Raw genomic sequence first — 25,753 nt, 5'->3', positions numbered from 1 at the left:
CAGCCGCCTACTGTGCCTTAGTGGTGGGAGTAATGATTCGCAAAGCGATAAAAAGGCAGTAGTAAATCTAGCTAAGCTCGCCAACAAAAAGCCAAACGTACATTACGAAACAAAACTGATGCAAACTTGATGCTTCAACAGCAAAATAATATTAAAAAGGAACAAATAGAAACATCATAGACACAAATAGCATTTGATGTTCTAGCCCTAGCTATATACAAACTTATATTTAATAAAAATGCGTACAGCATTTTGTATCGAGCAAATAATAGAAACAACAACAATAAGCAGGAAAAAAGAACCAAACTTTGGTAGTAACATTAACATCAATAACAACAACAAAATATTTAAATTCATTGGCGCACAACAAAAAACAATTAGACAACGAAAAAAAGTAAATAAATATAGAGATGAACAAAAAATAATAAAAAAAAATAAGTAAAAAATGCTTTTCATGCAAAAACCTATTGGAATACAAAACTAATTTAGAATTTATTCAATTTCGATTGTTTAGAGAGTGAGGACGCGCATTGGATTAGTGACATAACATAATTTGTAAAAATAACAACAATTACGAGCATTTTAATAATACGCAGAAAAATATTTGTAGAATGCAACAAATGACAACAACAGCAGTGACGTATGCTTATTTATTGTGCTTATAATTAAATGGTACTTTCATATAATTTTGTTCAAATATAATAATTTTTTTTACTGTGCATATTGAAAATTGGTAAAAAAAAAATTAAAATTATTAAAATAATAAAATAGTTTATATAAATTCCATTCATTGCCATTGCATGCTTATCAGACGCTAAAAAAAATCGCGCAAAAGTTAATGTTGTTCGCAAATGAATAATTACTCAGCTAATTGGGGATAGTGAAATGAAAGTGAAGTTATAAAACGTGGAACAAAATGAAATTAAAAAACAAATAAAATCAAGTAATCAAGACTGTGATTTGAGAAAATTTGAGCTTTTCGTACAAGTAAAATATAGAAAATAAATTTAAGATGACCAAATGCCATTCCACGGAACGGGATATGACTAGCATTTCAAAATAACATGCATGATTAGCAAAAAAAATAAATTAGTGAAGACAGTAGCCAATATTCTACGCCAGTTCCACCCAAATAGCTTTTGATGATGAGTGATGAAGTAAAGCTAATTCCGCAAACAAAAAAGTTAAGCTGATTTATATTTAAAGACATTTTTACGGGTTTTTTGTAACATATAAAGATGTTTTTACTTCCTTTATACTAGGTGGGTTGAATATTTGTCCGCTTTTCATACAAATTTTGCAATCGATTTTTAAGTAACTTCTCACTGAGCTACAAACGTGAAACTTTACACATCGGTTAGAACACCGTGACAATGCAACAAAAGGAAAAAAATCCGTTAGGTGGCGCACGTATCGAAATAATTAGATAATAATTTGAAAATTTTCAAACCAGGTTTTAAGTAACTTCTCGATGAGCTAGGGACTTGAAATTTCAAACTTAATTCAGAGGTCGATGACAGCCGATGACACGAAACAAAAAGATTCGCTAGAGGGCGCACGGGATGAGATATTTTCAAAAATCGTACGAAACGGAGGGAATTTTGGGATTGATTTTTATGTAAGTTCTTATTGAGCTACAACTGTAGAACTTCATAAATAGGATAAGACGCCGAGAAAATTTTAGAACAGGGGAACAAAATTCCGTTAGGTGACACACGGACTGAAATATTTCGATAAGAATTTGGACATTTGGTGTTTTGAGTTCGATTTTAAAGTAACTTCTCATTGAGCTACAAACATGAAACCTCAGAGACAGGTTAAGACATCGTGACAAAGGAACAAAAGGAGAAAAAATTCCGTTAGGTAGCGCACTGATCGAAAAAATTAGATACTAATTTGGAAATTTGAAACCGGGTTTTAAGTAACTTCTCGATGAGCTAGAGGATAAAAATTTCAAACTTAATTCAGAGGTCGACGACGCAATACAAAAAGTTTCGCTAGGGGGCGCAGGGACTGAGATATTTAGAAAAATCAAACGGAAAGGAGGGTATTTTGAGATTGATTTTTATATAAGATCTCATTCAGCTACAAGCGTAAAACTAAACATATAGGTTAAGACACCGAGAAAATGTAAGAAATGGAGAAAATAAAAATAAAATAAAAAAATTTTAAGCACTTCCTTTATATAAATGAACAAAAATAAGCGAAAAATATGTCCGTACATAAAGACATATTCTTACTAAACATTGATTTTTAAATTTTGATATAGAAATTGCAAAAATATTTATGAGAAGTAAAATATATAAAGGTGGAGCGCAAAAAATTTACTAAAAATATCTGCTTTCCAACCAACTTTCCAATCCAAATTGTGTGCGATCCACTTTTATATTTTTACTTCTCATAAATATTTTTGCAATTTCTATGTCAAAATTTAAAAATCAATGTTTAGCAAAAATATGTCTTTATGTACAGAGATATTTTTCGCTGATTTTTGTACATTTATATTGTAACGAATTTACTGAAAACTCCGCTTATTTCACACCTTCTACCAACGTTCGTATCGCTAAACTGTTGAATAAATAACTCCAATATTCAATAATGCAAAATGGTCTTTATTAAAGTACTTCACAATAACACTTATACTTCGCAACCAATAGCGTGCTTAAATCAAACTGATTATTGATTACTCAACTTTAACTCCTTTTATACTCTGTGATGTCTCGCTCGCACACTTCTAGGCGTTTTTTCTTCTAGAATTTACTACTTGTTTACCAGCTATAAACACACCAGCTATAAACTACAGATGCGCGTTTATAGCTTCTCATATGCGCGTGTATATGTGAGTGATACTTGCACAAATGATTGCCTACTTTTTTGAGCATCTCAGATATACACATGCATGTGTATGTGTGAGAAATACTTTGCTGATGATTGCATACTTTTGTGAACATCTCTCCGCTGCTGTCATGTACATATGTGTAGACATAATGATAGATTTGTTTATGTACATACAAGTCACTGCTTAGTATCGGCTTAGAGATGATAGTATCCCTTAGTGTTGCTTATATTCGTCACAACAAAAAGGAAGTGCTTAACATTTTTTATTTTATTTTTGGATATGACGACCTGCAAATAAGTTTTAAGCAGTAAATATTATTGTGAACAAAAAATGTATAGTAAAATTTTTGAGAAAACTAAATTTCAAGATGATGAAAAATGTTTAACACTTCCTTTATACAAATCGATCAAAATGCAGAGGAATGGATGTTACTGAGTTTCGATTTTGAAATCACTTTTATAATTTTGTGTCTTATAATCTGTTTATATTATCCGTTGCTTAAACTTCAAAATCAGAATGTGTCAATGTTATATCTGTGTTCAAGCATCCCTATTCCGCTGTGTTTTGATCCATTTATGTAAAGGAAGTGCTTAACATTTTTTTCATTTTATGTTTAAAGTTTCGAGCAAAAAGTTTTGCGTTCAAGTTTTCTAAATTTATCGATCTGGCGCCCCAAATGAGTTTTTTCTGATATTTATTCTGCTCCCTTTGGAATCCGAAATACCTTTAACATTTTCATTCTTCGTCTTATCGGCAAGCTACTTAAAAACAGATCGCAGGTGCCAATTTTATCAATTTTCTAAACGATTTGTGCGCCATCTAGAGTACTTTCTCTCCCATTTGTTTTGATGTTTCGGTGCTCTAAACTATATGTGAAGTTGCAAGTTTTTAGCTCAATGCTAAGATTTTTGAAAAAAGATCACCAGATTCCCCCCTACCCTAAAATTTTCTCAGTACCTGGATCGATGCGTGGTGCAAACTTTTGCCATAGGCATTTCATTCTCTTAGATTATGGAGGGAGCAATTCCCTGCTCTCCTAAATAGAGACAGTGATGTGCCACAGGTATGATGAACACGATCCCGAAATCGGTGATGATGGAAAAAATGCCCCGCCACCCGGTTATGAGAAAGTCAGAAAGCAATTAATAGATTAAAAAACAACAATACCGCAGCAGCTAATCCGCAGCAGGGAATCTTGCAAACTGCCCCAACTATGGCAGAATCAGCCTTTTTCATATCGCATATGAGGCCCTATCAAGTGTATTGTGTGAAATATTGAGGCCCACCGTGAATCGACTGATTGGACCTTATCAGTGCGGTTTCAGATCTGGTAATCCTACCATCAACCAGATTTTCACAATGCGCCTAATCTTGGAAAAAAAACCCGCGAAATAAGAATGGAAACACATCACCTCGTCGTAAATTTTGAAGCCGACTATGCCGCTATACCCGAATTTGGTTTCCCCACAAAACTTATATGACTATGCAAAATTACGTTGAGCAACACAGTTAGCTCAGTCAGAATTGTGAAGGACCTCCCCGAGTCGTTCGAAATTAAACGAGATTTCACTCAGAGTGACCTCCTATCGTGCGATTTCTTTAATTTAATGTTCGAGAAAATTATACTAACTGTAGATCTTAAGCGATCTGGAACAATATTCTACAAAAGCGTGCAGCTACTGGCGTAAAGTGACGACATAGACGTCATTGACTTGAATAACCACGCCGTAATTGCTGCTTACACCAAACTCGAAAAAGAAGCAGAAATATAGGTTTTATGGTGAATGAGGACAGTACGAAATTCCTGCTGTCATCGAGCAAAGAATTAGCGCATTTGGCAACCACGCTAATGTTGGCTGCCATAATTTCGAAATAGTAAACGTCTCAGTTGACGGACGCCGTGGTATGGTGGAAGCATGCTCCGTCTACCGCACCGAAGATCCTCATTTAAATTAGCGGGAAAAGCAATATCAAAAATTAAAAACAAGTTTTGTTTTTAATTAGAAAACACCTTCTCTAAGCGTGGACGCTCCTCGGCAGTGATTTGGCAAACACTCCGAATATATTTATGCCATGAAAAACTTCTAAGTGAAATTCACCGCCCTTGGATATGCCGTTCAAAGTCAGCACAGTACATGTTTTACGTAGGTAACGTCCTGAAAATTTGTGGGAAAAATTAAAAGGATCACGATGCAAATTGGAAGAGAAGCTCGGCCAAAAATCCCTGCGGAGGTTATCGCGTCCTGTATTTTATTTTATTTTTCATTTTTAAAGACTTCGTTTATTTGTGAACCAGCATTATAACCAACAACAACATCAGCTCTGATATCCAGCGAAGAATCACTCTTGCCAATAAATGCGGGCAACCACCTATCGGCTGGAAGACTAGGTAGAACAAAAATAAATAAATGTAAGGCGCGATAACCTCCGAAGAGATCTAAGGCCGAGCTTCTCTTCCAATTTGCGTCTTGCTCCCTCTTGATTTTCCCTACAAATTGGCCGGACGGGACCTACATATTTTATGCCGACTCCGAACGGCATATGCAAGGCAGATGAGTTTTCACTGAGAGCTTTTCATGGCAGAAATACACCCGGAGCGCTTGCCAAACACTGCCGAGGGGCGAACCCGCTTAGAAAATTTTTCTTCTAATTGAAAAACCTTATTTCTAAAATTTTGATGTTGATTTGCCCGGGGTGTGAACCCAGGGCACACGGTGTGGTAGGCGGAGCACGCTACCATCACACCACGATGGCCGCACGGACTAGGTAGAAAATGACTCAAATTCTCTTGGTGGGATGAACTAAAATAAATAAATGTAAGGCGCGATAACTTCGGAAGAGATTTGAGGCCGAGCTACTCTTCCAACTTGCGACGTGCTTCTCTCAATTTTTCCTACAAATTGGCGGGACGGGTCCTATTTGTTTTATGCCGACTCCGAAAGGTATCTGCAAGGCAGACGAGTTTTCACTGAGAGCTTTTCATGGCAGAAATACGCTCGGAGTGCTTGCAAAATACTGGGAGGGGCAGTTGATGTTGCCTTTACCCGGGCATGAACCCAGGAGCTTCGGTGTGGGTGGCTGAGCATGCTACCACCACACCACGGCGGCCGCCATGGGACGAATTGGTGACAGTTAATCCAGCGAAGAAGCGACTGGCGTGCCCTGTTGGCCAGTCATATTCATTTAAATGGTTAAGCGCCAATTTAATAAGGAGGTAAGGATTTACACAGTACCGGCTGCAGGGTAGCCCCATCTTCTTCAGCCAGGCCTAGCGGGCTAACAATAGATAGGAGCGATGGCAGCCCTCTAAAGCTTCTAAGTTCGCGTGGCCCTCGTAGACGAAAAAACGATCTTAAGCCGCCCTTAAGGTGAATAGATGCACTGTGTACAATTTCGTGAAGGCATTCACTGGGCAGTCTATAGGGATATTCAGATTTTTAGAGCTCACCGTGCGTTGGAGCTAAAAAGGCAAACAAATTTTAAAACTTAAGTAAGTATTGTGGCGAATGTTAACATCACTATGCTGTTAGTAAATAAATGCACAAAAACAATAAAGCAAGCACATATCAAAGTAATCCATTTACATATAAGACGACGAAGAATATCTCACATACACATATGTAGTCATCAGCTAAGAGCAGAAGTTGATACTCACACATACACACGAATATAACTAATTAACCAAGTATGCGATATAACTGTTCTCGAAGGTGAAACGTCTAGACTTTACGAGAAATATGCGAACTAGGCAACAGAGAGTATAAAATCAGCGAAAGCTAACGAGTAACTAATCAGTTTGATTTAAACACGCAACATTGATGGCCATATATTTTACGATTTCCGCATATCCGTTTGAGCAAATATTTAATACTGTAACAAATTTAGGGGAATCCTGGTTATTATGCACCTTCTTGAATCGCTGAACTGTCGAATAAATAACTCCAATATTCAGTATTGCACACTGGTCTTATTTAGTTTACTTTGGGAGTACTCACAATTATACTTCACTTCACAACTTATAGCGTGTTTAAATCAAACTGATTAGTTACTCGTTAGCTTTCGCTGATTTATATATATATATATATATATATATATATATATATATATATATATATATGTATGTATGTAACGATGGATGTAGAAAATTTAATTAGCAGTTTGCATTTGCTATTTATTTAAATTTCATTTTTCTATTTTTAATTTAGCTCTAACGCAGTCACTGAATTGTTCTGTTAACGCATTGATGAACGTTTTGTCAGTGAGCTCGACTGTCAAGAGCATTTGACAAAGAGTTGAAAAATGCAGAAGGTAACAAATAGGAGCCAAGCATGAGTAAAAAAATTGCCATTTGAATTCATATAAAAAAAACCCGAAATCATGCTATTTTTGCAAAGAAGATACTTAGTACATTAATCAAAATATTTTTAAATAAAACTGGGTACGAAAAAAAATTTTGGCGAATAACAATAAGAGGGAAATATGTTCATTAATAATGAAACGGTTATACAAAATTTTAATAAACAATAGAAAATTGATAACCTTTGCCTGGGTCATAAATGTTCAGCCGAAAAGTTATGCCAGGGAAGGCTAGATTAGGTTGAATTGGCCAGTCCGTGAGCCTCCCCCCCCCCCCCCCCCCCCCCCCACATAGACTGAATGATTGCATTGTGTTACCAGAAGTTTGCTTAACGATCAAACTAAAAAATCCTGTCAAACGTCAGATTCCTCTCTATTAATTTATCTTCATTTAGCATGCAGTCGATCCATCTGGTTATGGCTGGATGTACATCAACGTTATTAACAAGATCCGACACAGTGGCGTAACAATAGGGTGGCAGGGATGGCAAACTGCCACGGGCCCCCGACCCGGGGTGGCCTAGAAGGTTTAATGTGGTCATACAAATTGTTCCCGAAATATTCGGACTAGTACCTTAATGGTGCTTTGTTACCGGAACGTACCGGATCTGGAATGTTTTATCAAAATTTATATCTAATAAAAAAATGAGTCTTCAACTTCAATAACATAAAAAAAATTAAACCCTACTAGATGGGCAAGACGTTATGATGAAATTTAATAAGGAGATCGAAACTACAATTTTGATATGTGATTGGTTTTCCATTGCAAGATTCTACTTATTATCGATGCAGTCTCTAAAGCAATTCAGTCTATAGCCATCTTTCAAATGCCTTAAAACTTTTGAAAATTTGTCTAAAAGATTTGGAAAAGTATCGGCATAAATATAAAAAATTAAAAATGGAAGCGAGTACCGTAGCAGAAAAATGGTCCATCCCCCCTGAATTTTCTAAAACTAGCCAGAGGATGGTAAAACGCCATTTTGATAAGCTTTGTGAAAGTGAGCGTCTCCAAGATCCGGAAAGTTTGTTCAAAGGGATTATTTATCGAGTATTGGACATTATTATAAAACAACTGAAATAGCGTTTCATTCCAATGAATGAAATTGTACAGTACAACGTGACGATTTTTATTGATAGGGTTCCATCGAAAGAATTTGCAGCGAGCCTCAGATGCTATAGTTACGCCTCTGATCGGAGATCGCCCGCATGGAGGCATTGTTGAACTATATATACACAAGTATTAGCCTCTTTAGGGTTTTGAGCAGAAATGATTAAAGGATAATGGGTTTGTGGTCTTTGGGAAACATATGACTTATCTTTCTTGCTTTTGATAGGAAAATGATACGAGCATTGCTCCAAGAGTGGGATACATGATTCAGTCTTATGCAGCTATGGAGTATTATTTTAAGCCACAACACGATTGGTCTTCTTAAAATTTGTAGCATGGCAGGGAATATACATCTAGGCATGGTGATTGAAGCTTAGAGAAAATCTTCACCGCCTATTCGATCTTGGTATAAGTCACTAAGCCCGGCAAAATCCGCCCCGTGATCGCAGTGTAAGTTTTGTCTGCTGGCTTTTCTGCATCATTTGCCGATGGGACATGTGCGTCAAAAAGCATCTCAAAGCACCCTTATCGTCAGATTTCTTTCTTAATTGGTTACTTGACTATGTCTTCCCTAGCTAGGACTTTATTCAACAGCGTTGCGTAGTGCAGGAAGATCCATCTCTCAAGGATTTGACTTGTTTTCTCAGCGCCTATTGAAAACTTGGTTAAATCATTTAAGTAGAGGCCACCGTGGTGTGATGGTAGCGTGCGTTTTCTAAGCGGGGTCGCCCCTGGGCAGTGTTTGGCAAGCGCCCCTGGTGTATTTCTACCATGAAAAGCTCTCTGTGAAAACTTATCTGCTTTGCAGATGCTGTTCGGAGTCGGCATAAAACATGTAGGTCCCGTCCGGTCAATTTATAGGGAAAAGCAAGAGGAACACGCCGCAAATTGGAAGAGAAGCTCGGCCTTAGATCTCTTCTGTGGTTATTGTGCCTTACATTTATTTTTTATTTTGTATTTTTAGGGGGATCAGCTCGCCTTAAAGAAGCTGCCGGATCAACTCTTTTATAGTAACGCTAACTGTATCCAAAAAATTTCGTAGCCAGCCCAGCTTTCAGTGTAAACTCTTTACGTAACGACTTCAATCCATTCAGATCAACACTCCTACATAATGCATTTGAGGCATTAACTAATGGCATGTTTAAGTCCCGTTGTTGTTAATTTCTTAAAAAGATTCTTAAATGTGCTTCGTTGCGTAACAGGTCATTGGCAGCAAGCAAAAAATTATACAATAAAATAGCTCGCCAGTGGCTAAAGCCTGTCTACCTCTACGGTAGATCACCGCTTCGTACTTAGCATTTAAAGTCTATGATAATCTCTCCACGTTATTTATCTCATTTCTGCCACTTATTTAGTAGATCCAGCAATTGAGTGAAAAACTAGAGCAAACAAACGTAGTGTAAAAGTTCTCCACATTTCCTCAATTAACGCTTTGATTATAATTCTTACTACTGTAATCTTTTGTAATTGTTTTGGCAAAGAACAAAACATTTTGTTTAGGCAAGGAAAAAATGCTTAATATGGGACTTTTAAACTTAACTGCGAGACTCTCAGTTTGTATAACTCCCTTCTTCGTCTGATTCCAATCTAAACTTGCTCCAACGACCCACCCAAATTCCTCCATCTGGAACCGCGCTAAGTGTTGCTAAGGATGCGGAAGAGCTTATAGCTAAACTCCAGCTAATGGGTCAGCCAACCATCTTTCGTTTGATGTCTGTGCCTCACGTATATTTCCACAATAGCGCATTCACCACTTCCCAAGGTCATGTTATCGATGACACTACCAGGATATAGGTCCCCAAGGGTCTGTTCTACCCTCCTTTTCTATTGAGCAAGGCATTCCTCGTCTATATCTCCGCAGTAGCGACGGTAAGGGTTTTCAACGTTTCCCTTTCTGCGGAGATATATTGAAAATTGAATATTTAAAATTGACTCAGGTATAACGCGGCTCAGCTGTGGTATGTTATGTTATAGTATGTAATGTTATGTTTTGTTATGTTATGTTATGTTAAGTTTCGTAATGCGGTTATCTTTGATATGTTATGCCAGGTCATGTTATGTTATGCTATATTACGTTATGTTATGTTATGTTATGTTATGATTTGTTATGTTATGTTAAGCTATGTTATGTTATGTCCTGTTTTGTTATGTTATGGAATATTATGTTATGTTATTTAATGCTATGTTAAGTTAAGAATAATAATCACATCTTATATGGGGTCTAAAATTAATTTCCTCTCCTTGTCCACGCATAGATCGCTAGGTGTTCCCCTACCGTGTTCAATTATGGTTGTTTAACCGGTATTTTTTATACTCAGTTGAGCAGAGTTCACAGAGTATATTAACTTTGATTGCATAACGGTTGGTTGTACAGGTATAAAGGAATCGATATAGATATAGACTTCCATATATCAAATTCATCAGTATCGAAAAAAAATTCGATTGAGCCATGTCCGTCCGTCCGTCCGTCCCTCCGTCTGTCCGTTAACACGATAACTTGAGTAAATTTTTAGGTATCTTGATGAAATTTGGTACGTATGTTCCTGGGCACTCATCTCAGATCGCTATTTAAAATGAACGATATCGGACAATAAACACGCCCACTTTTTCGATATCGAAAATTTTGAAAAATCGAAAAAGTGCGATAATTCATTACCAAATACGCATTAAGCAATGAAACTTGGTAGGTGAGTTGAGCTTATGACGCAGAATGGAAAACTAGTAAAATTTTGGACAATGGACGTGGCACCGCCCACTTTTAAATGAAGGTAATTTAGAAGTTTTGCAAGCTGTAATTTCGCAGTCGTTGAAGATATCATGATGATATTTGGCAGGAACGTTACTCTTATTACTTTATGTCTGCTTAATAAAAATTAGCAAAATCGGAGAACGACCACGCCCACTTTTAAAAAAATTTTTTTTTAAATTCAAATTTTAAAAGAAAAGTTAATATCTTTACAGCATATAAGTAAATTATGCCAACATTCAACTCCAGTAATGATATGGTGCAACAAAATACAAAAATAAAAGAAAATTTCAAAATGGGCGTGGCTCCGCCCTTTTTCATTTAATTTGTCTAGGATGCTTGTAATGCCATAAGTCGAACAAAAATTAGCCAATCCTTTTGAAATTTGGTAGAGGCTTAGCATCTAGGACGGTAACTGTTTTCTGTGAAAAAGGGCGAAATCGGTTGAAGCCAGGCCCAGTTTTTATACACAGTCGACCGTCTGTCCTTCCGCTCGGCCGTTAACACGATAACTTGAGCAAAAATCGATATATCTTTACTAAACTCAGTTCACGTACTTATTTGAACTCACTTTATATTAGTATAAAAAATGGCCGAAATCCGACTATGACCACGCCCACTTTTTCGATATCGAAAATTACGAAAAATGAAAAAAATGCCATAATTCTATACCAAATACGAAAAAATGGATGAAACATGGTAATTGTATTGGTCTATTGACGCAAAATATAACTTTAGAAAAAAACTTGGTAAAATGGGTGTGACACCTACCATATTAAGTAGAAGAAAATGAAAAAGTTTTGCAGGGCGAAATCAAAAGCCCTTGGAATCTTGGAAGGAATACTGTACGTGGTATTACATAAATAAATAAACTAGCGATACACAACAGATGATGTTCTGGATCACCCTGGTCCGCATTTTGGTAGATATCTCGAAAACGCCTTCACATATACAACTAAGGGCCACTCCCTTTTAAAACCCTCATTAATATCTTTAATTTGATACCCATATCGTACAAACACATTCTAGAGTCACCCCTGGTCCACGTTTATGGCGATATCTCGAAAAGGCATTCACATATAGAACTAAGGCCCACTCCTTTTTAAAATACTCATTAACACCTTTCATTTGATACTCATATCGTACAAACAAATTCTAGAGTCATCCCTGGTCCACCTTTGTGTCGATATCTCGAAAAGGCGTCCACCTATAGAACTATGGCCCACGCCTTTTTAAAATACTCATTAACACCTTTCATTTGATACCCATATTGTACAAAAAAATTTTAGAGTCACCCCTGGCCCACCTTTATAGCGATATCTCGAAAAGGCATCCACCTATAGAACTAAGGCCCACGCCCTTTTAAAATACTCATTAACACCTTTCATTTGATACCCATATCGTACAAACAAATTCTAGAGTCACCCCTGGTTCACCTTTAAGTTGATATCTCGAAAAGGCGTCCACCCATAGAACAAAGGCCCACTCCCTTTTAAAACACTTATTACACTTTTCGTTTGACACCCATATTGTACAAACGCATTCTAGAGTCAACCCAGGTCCACTTTTATAACGATATTCCGAAAAGGCGTCCACATATAGAACTAAGGCCCACTCCCTTTTAAAATACTCTTTAACACCTTTCATTTGATACCCATATAGTACAAACAAATTCTAGAGTCACTCCTGGTCCATCTTTATGGCGATATCTCGAAAAGGCGTCCACCTATAGAACTTAGGCCCACGCTCTTTTAAAATACTCATTAATACCTTTTATTTGATACCCATATCGTACAAAATAAATTCTAAGTCACCCCTGGTCCACCTTTATGGCGATATCTCGAAAAGACGTCCACCTATAGAACTTAGGCCCACGCCCTTTTAAAATACTCATTAATACCTTTCATTTGATACCCATATCGTACAAACAAATTCTCGAGTCAGGCCTGGTCCACCTTTATGGCGATATCCCTAAATGGCGTCCATCTATAGATCTATGGCCCACTTCCTCTTAAAATACTCTTTAATCCCATTTGATACACATGTCATACAAACACATTCCAGGGTTACCCTAGGTTCCTTTTACAACATGGTGATTTCCCTTACTTTGTCTCCACAGCTCTCAACGGAGTATGTAATGTTCGGTTGCACCCGAACTTAGCCCTCCTTACTTGTTCAATATTTTTTTGAAATTGCTGTCAAAAGATTACTTCTATTGCTTTTTTGTTTTTCTACTCATTAGAAACTAGTGTTTATGTATTTATATTTCGCTCTCCTCAATTCTATAATTGCACACACTTGCCAGTGTTAATATTATTCTTCCTCTTTCGCGGCGATTAGTAAAATTTTGTTAGGGTCCAACGAAAGCTAAAGCAAACTGGTAAATAAAAGGGGAAAGAATAATAGCAAATAACGCTCTACATATACGTAGCTCATGGATTTTGTTCATTTTAAGTATTAAAGAAAGCAAAAAAGTAAGTGCAAAACTACAAATGATCATCAAATAGAGCCGCGCATGCGCGTGCTAGAGCGTTTGGTGAGCTGTGAAGAAATTGCCGAATAGGCATAAGAAATAGCAATCGAGAGAATGGTAAGTATAAATATGACAATAACAACAATAACTGATGAATGCTAGAGCATTAGCAACTTAATTATTGTCGTCATTATCATAGCGTCAGCTTCATCATCATCATCATTACTATCAAAATCTGAGTGCGCAGCGTTGGGCGCAGCCAAGAAAGAAATTTAGCCGATTCTTTTGTATCATCCACTATAAAATTAAATTGATGCTTCAGTTGTGAAACAAATTTCGGCAAAAGCGGGTGTTTATTTTATCTTTAGTATGAAGGAAATAAAAAATTAAAAAAAAACCAATAAGTTTCAAGCTATTTACTGCTTATGTTATTTTTTGCAAAATAAAATTTGTTTAAAAATATTTAAAAAGGATATGGAAAATAGTGCATAAAAAACTGACCCAAAAAAAAAATTGTGAAACGAAATAATTAATAATACTCAAAATAGTATGTTTTTATGTACGATTGTATGTAAATTTGGCATAAAGCAATTAAACTTGATTGATGTGTTTGGATGTATCAATTCGTGTTAAATGACAACGAAAACGAAAATGTATAAAAAATTTTTTGTATAACTACAAATAAAAAAGTTTTTACGTAGTGAAAGTTGATGTTACAAGAAATTGGGGAAATAAATTGATATAACACAAATAAAATGTGTCGACTTAGAAATGGCTTAACAACTACAATATTATCACATCAATATTTAATTTTATTGCTGCAAATTATTTTTGCTGATTTCTCATCAACGCTCACAGTGGATAATCAATTGGTGTCTGCGAGAAATGGTAAGTAAAAATTGTATATATATTAGTGAAATTGGTGTGTAATCTATGATTACGCAATGTAAAAAGAATACCTCTTTTACCCGTCACGAGGAACACATTTTCCATTTCCTTTTTCGGTAATTTTTTTGTTTTTTGCAATTTAGAATTTGAAAGTTACTCTGATGGCGGTATACTTGGTGTAGTGGTGCCGCGCTCCGCCTACCACACCGAAGATCCTTAGTTAGAGTCCCGTGAAAAGCAACATCAAAAATTAAGAAGCAAGCTTTTTCTGTTAGAAGGAAGAAATAATCTATCGTCGCAAAATGACGTCGCGTAAATTTCGCTCTTCGCTTTCATTGTGTTCACCTTCATGTAATTGCGGGGATTCTATTTTTGACAAGGTGAATTTCGATGGGTTTATTTCACGGCGTCAGGGCATTGTGTTTCAAGCATTAAGGTAACTCAGCGGATCCATTTAGCAGCCACTGTGTATACAAGCTTAACTGCGGATGCCAACACAGTTACGTAGGACAAACAGAACGGCAAATAAGAACGCGGTTCATAGAACACATTACAACAAATAAACACAAAATAATAAACGTAATAAAGCGACTAGAATTACTGACTTCTACCTGCCTTAGTCAGCCACACAAATCGATCAGTAAAAACCACACTCGATTCTGAATGAACACACAGCACATACACATAACAAACATCCATTTTGACGATACCTGCTGATGTACCTACGAACTATAAATACAAGACAAACGACAACAACAGATCAGAGCGAAAATCGACACTGATGATGGCACAACGCCGAAAACAGTATGTCTCGAAACCTCTACCTTCAATAGTTTACTTGGAAAATGCAAAAAAAACATGAAATTAAAAATTTTTCAGTTTTAAAGATCTGTAGAAAATTACATATCGACGATACGAACTATAAATACAAGACAAACGACAACAACAAATCAGAACGAAAATCGACACTGATGATGGCACAACGCCGAAAACAGTTTGTCTCGAAACCTCTACCTTCAATAGTTTACTTGGAAAATGCAAAAAAAACATGAAATTTTAAATTTTTCAGTTTTAAAGATCTGTAGAAAATTACATATCGACGATAAAAGAACGAAAAAAAAACATTTTTTGACACACCCTAATGTACATAAACAAATTTCGTCAATTATGTTCTTGCTCTTGTTATTTTTGATAATTTAAGAAAAAATTCCATGAATGTTTTGCCTAGAATTTTTTTTTGAGTATGTCGTTTTGTGGACCAATAAATTTTAGTCACAGAGAGTATAAAAAAAAAAAAAAAAAAAAAATATAAGGCGCGATAACCTCCGAAGAGATCTAAGGCCGAGCTTCTCTTCCAATTTGCGTCGTGCTCCTCTTGATTTTCCCTACAAATTGGCCGGACGGGACCTACATGATTTTATGCCGACTCCGAACGGCATCTGCAAAGCAGATGAGTTTTCACTGAGAGCTTTTCATGGCAGAAATACACCCGGAACGCTTGCCAAACACTGCCGAGGGGCGACCCCGCTTAGAAAAATTTTCTTCTAATTGAAAAACTTTATTTCTAAAATTTTTGATGTTGCTTTGCCCGGTGTTTGAACCCAGGGCATCCGGTGTGGTAGGCGGAGCACGCTACCATCACACCACGGTGGCCACAGAGAGTATAAACCCCTGAAAATTCACATTGAAATTTTACAATTTTTCGCCGAATGGTGGTTTTATTTTTTACATGGAGAAAATCTTAAATACCTGTCGGACAAAAATTGTCAAAAATCAATGGATCCATACTTTGTATGCTAAAATTGATTGGGCTGCAAAACTGCATACTGGAACAAATTCTGGAAAGTCTAAATAAAAAACTCTAAACTTTCGTAAAATTGTCTCAATATTTCGAAAATTTTAAAAAACGTTTTTAAGATTGCTTAGTATAGTTTACGGCCGCCGTGTGTGTCTAAAATCTCTTCGGAGGATATCGTGCTTTACATTTATTTTAATTTTTAGTATAGTTCACGTTACACAATAAGAGAAATTTTTTTTAAGTTATAGAAAAAAAAGAAGAATATGAAATTTGCTAAAAACTGGCAATACTATCGTTGTTGCAACTGTATATGGGCAAATCCCAAAAACTCTTACTTTTTTGGATACTCGGGTTTTAGACACAGGCAAAAAACTCACGGCCAGAAAAAAGTACAAGGACCTTAAATTTGACCTCCTTTTGATTATCCGATCTAATGATTATAAAAATCAAAAAAGTTGATAGTAAGTTTTTGCAGAAGTTCGAAACGTAAAAAACTTCGATTTTTACACTTTTTCAAGCGATACCCTTGATTTTCTTTTTCTTTTTTTTTTTTTTTTTTGAATTTTTTCGATAAAATTTTGAGGCATCGCTGAAACGCTATGGAATTTAAACTGAATGTTGTTTTTGAGACGCAGATTCTAAAATATGATCAATATTAATGTGCCCCTCCAATACTCAAAATTATCATCAATCAAATTAGCGATACTTTTTTTTTGTAATTTTCAATATTGACAGTTTTTTGCTTATGCCTTTTTGAGGCAACTGAGTATTGAAATTTGAATTATGCACGATAATAGCCTATTAGAGACTAAAAATACCTGAGGATTCAAATGCGATGTGCCCCTTTCAGTTTTGAAGATAGAGGCAGAAAAGTGGAAGCACTTGGTTGCGTACATTTTTTTCAGGAGCATGTTTTTTTGTGGGCACAGCTACAATTTTACTTGTATCACTTCATACCCGTTTGTTAATTTTTTCGCTACACCACAGTAATATACCACCAATTTCCTCATCTTGGAATATTCACGCAAGGAAAGTTATTGATGTTTGTACATGGGAAAAATATACGAAATTTCCAACAAAAATTGGCAATCGTCAAAAAGTGTAGAAACAAATAATTTTTTTTTACACCAGGTTTTATTTAAAAGTAAATGAGAAGAAACACACATTTGGTACAAAAATTTAACAAAAAAAAATTTTTTTTCTACACTTTTTGACGATTGCTAATTTTTGGCGTAAATTTCGTATATTTTCCCCATGTACAAACCTCAATAACTTTCCTTGCGTGAATTTTCCAAGATGAGGCAATAGATGGCATATTACTGTGGTGTAGAGAAAAAATTAACAAACGGGTATGAAATATTTGACGGTTACACGGTTTCATATTTTTGCCGATATCTCTAAAACCGGGTTTCGGGTATCAACAAAATTTACCTAAATATACCCACATAGATATGTACATCCTGTTAAAATTTCAACACAATCGGTTAAGAAGTGTTTAAATAAGTAAAAAAAGTTAAGGTTTTCCGGGTTTATATTTTTATCAATATCTCCAAAACCGGGTTTCGGGTATTAAAACTTTTTTACCTAAACATACTTCGTTCACATATCTATATGTTTTTAAAGTTTCAAAAGAATAGGTAGAAAGGTGTTAAAATAAATGTGTTGCAAACTTTCCCGTAAAAAAAAATTGGCGGTTATTCGGTTTTATATTTCCACCGATATCTACAAAACCGGGACTCGTGTGTGAAAAAAATTTTACATAGCTAACAGCTGCATATATCTACATATTTTTTGTTAAAATTTCGATATAATGTACCGACAGTGTACAGTGTTCAAATAAATGTATATTTAACATTGCGACCACAAATTATATATATTTTGATCGATCTTTTGACTATATCTTTTTGAGGCATTATGTAAGACGAGTAACGGCGATGCACTATAGCTCCAATTTACCCCACTATGTTCCTAACAAAAAGATATTTGCGTGATACCATGTTTCAAAAAAAATTTTTTTTCTCCAAAAAAACCAAAGTTTGGCGGATTTCCCCATTTACATATTGTATGTACTCGTATGTGTCCTTGAAAATAAAAAAAAAAAAACTATCAACAAAACGGTAGTATAACCATTTGAATATATTGTCACTTACATAACATTTTATTCTATTATATATTCATTAGCGAAATTCTAAAATTTTATTTGCGTAAATATAGCGCCAGTGTACACCAACCAACGGTAGCTAATAATTAAAATGAACGGTGTTATTCATAACAAAAGAGCTGGTGGGGTGGGTGGAGAACAAGCAAAATGATTAAAAGCCCGAAAACACGGAAAATATATCAAAAAACATTTACCTACAGCAGCGTGCTGAAAAATAGCAATGGTAATTATACCTTTCATGAACATGAAATGGTATATTAACTTTGGTCCGATGTTGGTAACGTTGAGAAATATAGAAGATAGACTCACCATTAACTATACCGAATTGATCTGGGCGACGAACTGAGTTGATATAGCCATGTCCATCTATCTGTTTGAACGCAAACTAGTCCCTCAAATTTTGAGATATGTAAATGAAATTGGGCACAAGGATGTATTTTTGTATTATATTAGACATTTGTCTTATCCGGTAGGATCGGACCACTATAACATATAGCTCCCATACAAACGATCGTTCAGATAAGACGATTTTGGTCATTCCTGGCGCAATTTAGAAAGTATACACGTGAAACTTGGTGATATATATTCTCATATATCATAGAAGATATCCCGAAAAAATCACTTTGATCGGAGCTATATATTGTTATATCCCATACAACCGATCGTTCAGATAGAAAGATTTTTGGCAATTTCTCCCTTAGTTTCGAATATAAAAACGTCAAACTTGGTGATATTTATTCTAATATATCATAGAAGATTTTGTGAAAAAATCATTTTGACCGGAGCTATATATAGTTATATCCCATACAACCGATCGTTCAGATAGAAAGATTTTTGGCCATTTCTCCCTTAGTTTTCAATATAAAAACGTCAAACTTGGTGATATTTATTCTAATATATCATAGAAGCTTTCGTGAAAAAATCATTTTGATCGGAGCTACATATAGTTATATCCCATACAACCGATCGTTCAGATAGAAAGATTTTTGATAATTTCTCCCTTAATTTCCAATATAAAAACGTGAAACTTGGTGATATTTATTCTAATATATCATAGAAAATTTCCTGTAGAAATCATTTCGATCGGAGATGTATATAATATATATCCCATAAACCGATCGTTCAGATAAGGGGGTTTTTTGCCATTTTTTATTTTATATTTATCTTAAAAATCGTTTAAGTATGTACATCTGTTCACTATATATTTCTTATCTTATACATTCGATTATTTGGAGATTACGAACGGGATATGTATAAACATACACCAAATTGGCAATTTATACCATCTGGGAAATTCATTACGCACTTTATTATATAATAAATTGTAATAATAAATTGCCAGTTTAAAAAAAATTGCGTAATAAATTGTATCAAACTGCAAATGCAACCTTGTAAAGTGTGTTTATTGAGTCGATTTAAACGTCAGTTACGCATGGTTCTACTATATGGTTGGCTCATCTCATCAGCTGATTTTAATTTTTTTCATTTCACTGGAGTATGTATATGCTAAGTTTTTTGTTTTCATTCCATTCCATTCGCCTAATACCAACACGCACATTTTGACAGTCTGAACAAAGGTATGTTGTTGCTGTAGAGATGAGCCAACTAGCTGTCAAATTACTATTGTGTAAGCTAAATTGAGTTGTATGAACACCACTCAATTTAAATCGAAATTGCCTCAATTTATTTTTCTGTTTGAACATAGTATAAGATTATTGTTCAGCCCCATTCATGAAAGGTATGAAGTCCCGTCCTTACTTGTTTTCAATATTTCAAAAAAATAACTTCTAGAAATTTTGTAACTGAAACTATGCAAGCCAATTGCAAAAACGTTTTCGAAAAAAAAAATTCGAAAATTCAAGAAAACTTTCCGGAAAATTTCGAAATTTAAATCTGGAGTTCTCTGAATTTGTACGAGTATCCAATTTTTGCCAATATTTTCCCTAGGGTTTTTGATTTTCTTTCACATAAAAAAAAAACTTTGTTTGAAGAAGAATCGAAAAAAACCTTAGGAAAAAAATTGTCAAAAATTAATGCGAATTTTGAGAGACCTATAACTTATACTCCGTTAGACAAAAATTAATTCGGCTAAGAAACTGCATACCCATACAAATTTAGAGAACTGTAAAGAATAGATTATCGAATACAAAAAAAAAAACGAATTTAACTGACAAAATTTCATAAAAATTGGTACTGCAATTTTTCTGCTCGCTGCTGTATATTCAAAATATAGCAAGTACTTATTGCGAACAGTAGGTTGACAGATACGTGGGTGTTTTTAAAGTTGTGAAAGGAAGTTGGTGAGTTTTGGTAAACATTTTGTTTTATTATCGGCGCTATATTTTTATTGTCCTCAAATATTTATTATTGTGTTGTAAATTTGGTTCTTATGTGACCTTATTGAATAATTTATGAGCTGTCACTACAATGCTGATATATTTTTAGATTATGCTCTCCCACAAGTTTAAATTTAATTGAATTATTCATATTTTAATGTGAACACCCCACACTTTATGATTTATTATTCCTTTATACCAGACAAGCAAATAGTTCTAAAATTGATTATATCTGCCGCTGCTTCCCACCTAACAACATTTTTACCAAAATAGAAACATTTCCTTCAAAAACGTTGTGGCAGGTTCTGGCTGATAGGAATAATGCTCAAAAATTGTTCAGAAAATATGAGAGGTGAGGAAATGTTATAATACTGAGGTGACATCCGAGCGAGAAACCGCCTTCGTAATCCGTTTATGTGAGATGCAAAGCACAAAACAGTTGGCGATGATGAACCAGGCAAGAAAGGCAGGGACCCAAACACGGGTCTATAGAATGTCGAAGATTATACGTAAGTCGGCAATTTTCAACCTTACCTACACTTGGCGAATTATGTTTACTTAGCAAGTAAGGCTGGGCCGGTCCCAAATTCCTCATGAAAGGAGAAGCTTGAATGACCTAGAAGGTTCAAAGTGATCATACCAATCCATAAGGGTGATGTTTTCCGGAACGTCGGGGAGTCGTCTTTTTGCTACAAAAATACGAAAAAAGACGCCAATAATTGCTGTTTTGGCCTCATTATGCAATGTATGTACATTAGACTGGGTCGATTTATTTACCGATATCGCGCCATTGATTTTTCGATAGGATTTGGGCTCAGGAAAAAAAGTTCCACTACACATACCCAAAAATATAATTATCGTGTCTGCGAAATTTAATTTTTTTGACTTTTTTCGACTTTGATTTTTAAGGCTTTTTTCATGAGCAACTAAAAATTTTCATTTGATTGTAAAATTTTCATGTGTACCCTGTCCGACCCAAAAATGTCCGTTAAAAACGTTGGCAATAACAGAAAGGAATCCTATTTGCAGTTAGGAATTGACTGATTTTTTAGGATGACTTGATTTCATTTCATACTCCGTTATGATTGAAAGAACTTCCTACGCAACGGCCAAAACTACTGTGTAGTAAAGCGCCAATCAATCATGATGATGGCTTGCAAATAGAGAAGAGATATACAGTAGAGTAGATCACACCACATTCCTGAGCAGTTTTATTTTTCTGGGATACCTTCTTTGTTGCATGCTGAAATTATAGCCAATAAGTTAATCGGAAGCCTAGGCGTAAAGGTTGAAGTTTACTATCTAAGGTCAAGTAATGTGAAACTGTACTCTGAATGTGTTCATAGTGTTTTGTTTGACAATCAAATGGGGAAACCCCAACTAAATCCCAGAACTGCATTGCTGTGCTGAGATCTGCTAAGCCTCATGCTCTTAGTAGCCGAAATATTAGCCCGCGAAGTGATAACCAAATTAATTTGTGGGTCATTTTATGGTCCTTCCAAATCTTTTCGAACACTATTTGGGGTGATTTTGGGATGATTCTGTGTACTATTTCGAGGTCCTTTCCATATGCTATTTGTAGTGGAGCGACAACCAAAATTGTATTGCTATGTGCTACGCTGATCGCTAGAGGTAATTCCAGAATCATTTCCGAATCAATTTGAATTCATTTTGTGATGATTTTGAGAATTTTTTCGGGGTCCTTAAGGGCCACTTCTTGAAATTTTGAGGGTGATTTGGAACACACTACGCTAACATTAAGAGATCATTTTGATCAGATTTCGGCGATAAATACTTTTAGGACCGATTTTTCAGTACAAGTTCAATTCAGTTAAACTGCGCTTAACTTTATTCTGCAGTTTCTCAGTATAATTTAACTGAAGTTTAAGCTGAGCTTAAGCGGCCGATCTGGCAGGGTTAAACTCTGGTTAACCTATCATTTATTTGCGTTCGTTCGAAATCGTGTCAAATATACCCAACAACAATTTGGGCTTGAGTACCATTAGAGCTCATGTTGATAATTAGTCATACTTCTAAAATCTCAAGAATTGTTTCGAATCAGTAGCTTAACTCGAGAATTATAGCGTACTCAACAAAAGAGGGAATTTTTTATAAAGCAAAAACTTATATTACTTAATTTGAAAATTTTTAATTCCCAACTTGTGGTTCTCTGACTGGACTCAAATGTAAGATTCCATACTACAATATTTTCACGAAAATAAAATAAAATATGTATAATTTATTTTTGTTTAATTACGCTTTATTACTGCTATCAACCAGGTGTTCATTTCTCACAATAAACACCTGCGGGTTTTGGTGGTACCACCTTCGAGATTTTTTTTCAACTCCACCTCAACTCGACATCCAATGTAGGATATCGACTGGAGAAATATGTTGGATATTCATTTGAGAACTCCACATTTCCCAAAATCTCTCAAAGGTTGGATAATAATTTTACAAAATTTTTCAAAGGTTGGATAGTGATTGGTGAATGAAGTTGGATATCAACTCAAGAACTATCTGGTTTAAGAATAATTATATGATGGCGTGGGATATCACCTTCTGAACTAGATATATATTTCGCTGGAGAAATATCTTTTCCGTGTTTTTTGGGTAAGCCAAATCCAGTTGTTGCCGTATCTACAAATTATCTAGATAATAAAAAACCAATGTTGCCGTACTAAAAGAATACCCCAAACGTGGTCTTAAACCGTGACTGAAAAACTCCTCAGTAGTTTAACTGCAGTTTAAATTTGACTGGAGTTTAAGCAAACTTAGTTTAAGCTTAGCTTAACCAACTACTGAAAAACCGGGCCTTAGATGACAATTTTATATTGTGACCTTAGCCAATACGTTGGAGAAAAATGCACCATTCAGTTCCGCTCTTAAGTGTACAAATGCTACCTAAAAATTATCTATGTATGTAAATGCATTCTTATTCAAATTATTCGTGTAATTAACCGTTAAATTTGTTACATATGTTTTGCTTCATATAAAAATCATGCATTACGTAAGTTCGATAGATGTTGTTAAGTTTACCTTTGCTGCATACAAATTATGCGTAAACGCTTTTTTTCGTTTTTATCGACAACGTTTTGTAGAACCAATGCATTTGAACCCGTTCTGTGACATTGAAATTGTTGGCTCAACCAAAAATAAATATATGTAAGCTTGAATAACTAAAAATAAAAATTAAATATTTGCTACCGCATGTTGATTGCGTACATGTGTATGTATGTATGTACTTACATGTGTGTTAAAAAACATACATACATATCTGCATAACATTGAAAATTATTAAATTCAACGATTTTTTTTTAATGTTGACTGCTTTTATTGTTGTTGCTTTATGTTGCATGCATTCGTCACACGTTTTTATGCCATTTGCGGCTTTTATTTGTTTGTTTAGTAGACATAGTCTTTGTTGTTGTTTTTCTTTTTTTTTTCGTGTAGTGCCGACGCTGTCACCGCGCGAGAATTTGCATGCAACACCATTTAATGTGCCCGTCATGCACCAGAAAATAGGCATATAAACAATTACGACAACAACAAAAATAACAATAAATAGAAAAAGATTTCTAAAGCATATAATCAAAATAGCTGTAGTAATAAAATAATAAAACAACAACAAAATTATATTAAAATGTAATAAAACAGCGTAGTGTTGTTGCTACTTTTGGCTTCCAAATGTCGTTTAAGCTGTGTTGTTGTTGTTACCAATGTTGTCACATCATTTATGCCCCCAAAAGTTAATTGCCGTTGGTGTAGGTGAATTTGGTTCGAGCTGTTTGACCTACAAGAACTCTTTCGCACTCCCATTATTATTTTCATAGTAAAATTAAGCATTCGTTGTAAATGTAATTATAAAGAAGTTGATAATCAAGAATGAATGAGGGAGGAAGCATATGTCTTATAATTTTATTTTTATCGCTGATGACCTGATATGAAACTTCTCGCTCTCTGAGAGCGCGTGGAAAGATTAATTTTAATAATATTGTGCATAGATGCCATCATCCTCAAAATCAAATTTGGGCATTTCAGAATAACTTTGGGGTATTTTACATGGTAAAGGTTTAGGTTATGATTTTCACCGAAAATTTACTCAAACTTGTCAAATGGGAGAGCAAAAAACTCGAGTTTAGTCAGGATTACATATCCGAATAAAAGACTAACTCTTTTTCATCCGTGGAAAATTTATCTGTGACAACACCTTTCATCGAAGGGCTGCACACGAAACGGGTTTTGGTAGCAACTTTCGATTGGTGAAAAAGTTGGCTTGTTAGTCTTCGCATTGATGTAAGTGGATGGATAAAGGCCATGTTTTTGTGGCGCGTTGCTACTGACAGCTGAGATAAATTGTACGTATACGTATAGGTTAACCCAACATGTTCCATTAACTGCTTTTTGCGAACAACAAAGCAGATACTTCACCAAGTTTTATGTTTTTGCGTTCTTTAAAACAACAGAGGATCTTATTTCGTAATCTTAATATATAAAAAACACGTGTCACAAGTTTGAGGCCAATGTACTCCTAAACTACTGAACCGATTTTGAATTTGTTTTGCTCCCCGTATGTAGTTTGATCTAGCTTGAAATATAGGATAGGTTATATCTCAGTTTATAGTCGCAATATTATTTTTTTGCAATTTTTTTACTTGTTTATACGTAATGCGTTGTTTATACTATGACATTTATTTTAATACAGGAGAGTCTTTAGTTGTTCCATGTGCAATTTTTAAGCCGAATTTCAAAAGCAACGAAAATCTGCATTTTGTTTTAATATTATAGTGAAGTGTGAAAAAAAAAATCTATATATATAAAAAGAAAGGCTAAAATGTGTGTTAGTTGGTCGCCGGTGTTTGAAGAGATGCGTCAGTCGATTTTGATCAAACTTTCACACAAGTTGCGTAAACCTCACACGGTGGTTACTACAGGTACAGGGTCTCGAGATATAGGCCAAAACGTGGGCCAGTGAATGCCTAGACAGTGTTTATACAATATGGATATCAAATGAAAGCTGTTGGTGAGTGCTTTGGTACAGAGTAATA

At 35.1% G+C, this 25,753-nt stretch overlaps 1 protein-coding gene across 5 annotated transcripts in view; it reads left to right on the top strand.

The window, feature by feature from the left end:
• Window positions 1-355: 355 nt before the first annotated feature.
• LOC137245370 (uncharacterized) overlaps window positions 356-25,753 on the top strand; it is a 122,142-nt gene continuing 96,744 nt past the window's right edge. The window contains exons 1-2 of one of the 5 annotated variants that reach the window (XM_067775928.1): window positions 356-640; window positions 13,994-14,410. In XM_067775928.1, coding sequence (XP_067632029.1) covers window positions 14,278-14,410 — 133 coding nt within the window. In that variant the 5' untranslated portion in view covers window positions 356-640; window positions 13,994-14,277. Of the gene's footprint in view, window positions 641-13,976; window positions 14,411-25,753 lie in introns of those variants that run through there. The other 4 variants (XM_067775927.1, XM_067775925.1, XM_067775929.1 and 1 more) reach the window with 4 other exon arrangements.

This window comes from Eurosta solidaginis, chromosome 3 (genome assembly GCF_040869045.1).
Source record: "Eurosta solidaginis isolate ZX-2024a chromosome 3, ASM4086904v1, whole genome shotgun sequence".
Lineage (NCBI taxonomy): Eukaryota > Metazoa > Arthropoda > Insecta > Diptera > Tephritidae > Eurosta > Eurosta solidaginis.
The sequence above is the reverse complement of the archived record's forward strand: the minus strand, read 5'-3'. Positions and strand labels throughout refer to the sequence as shown.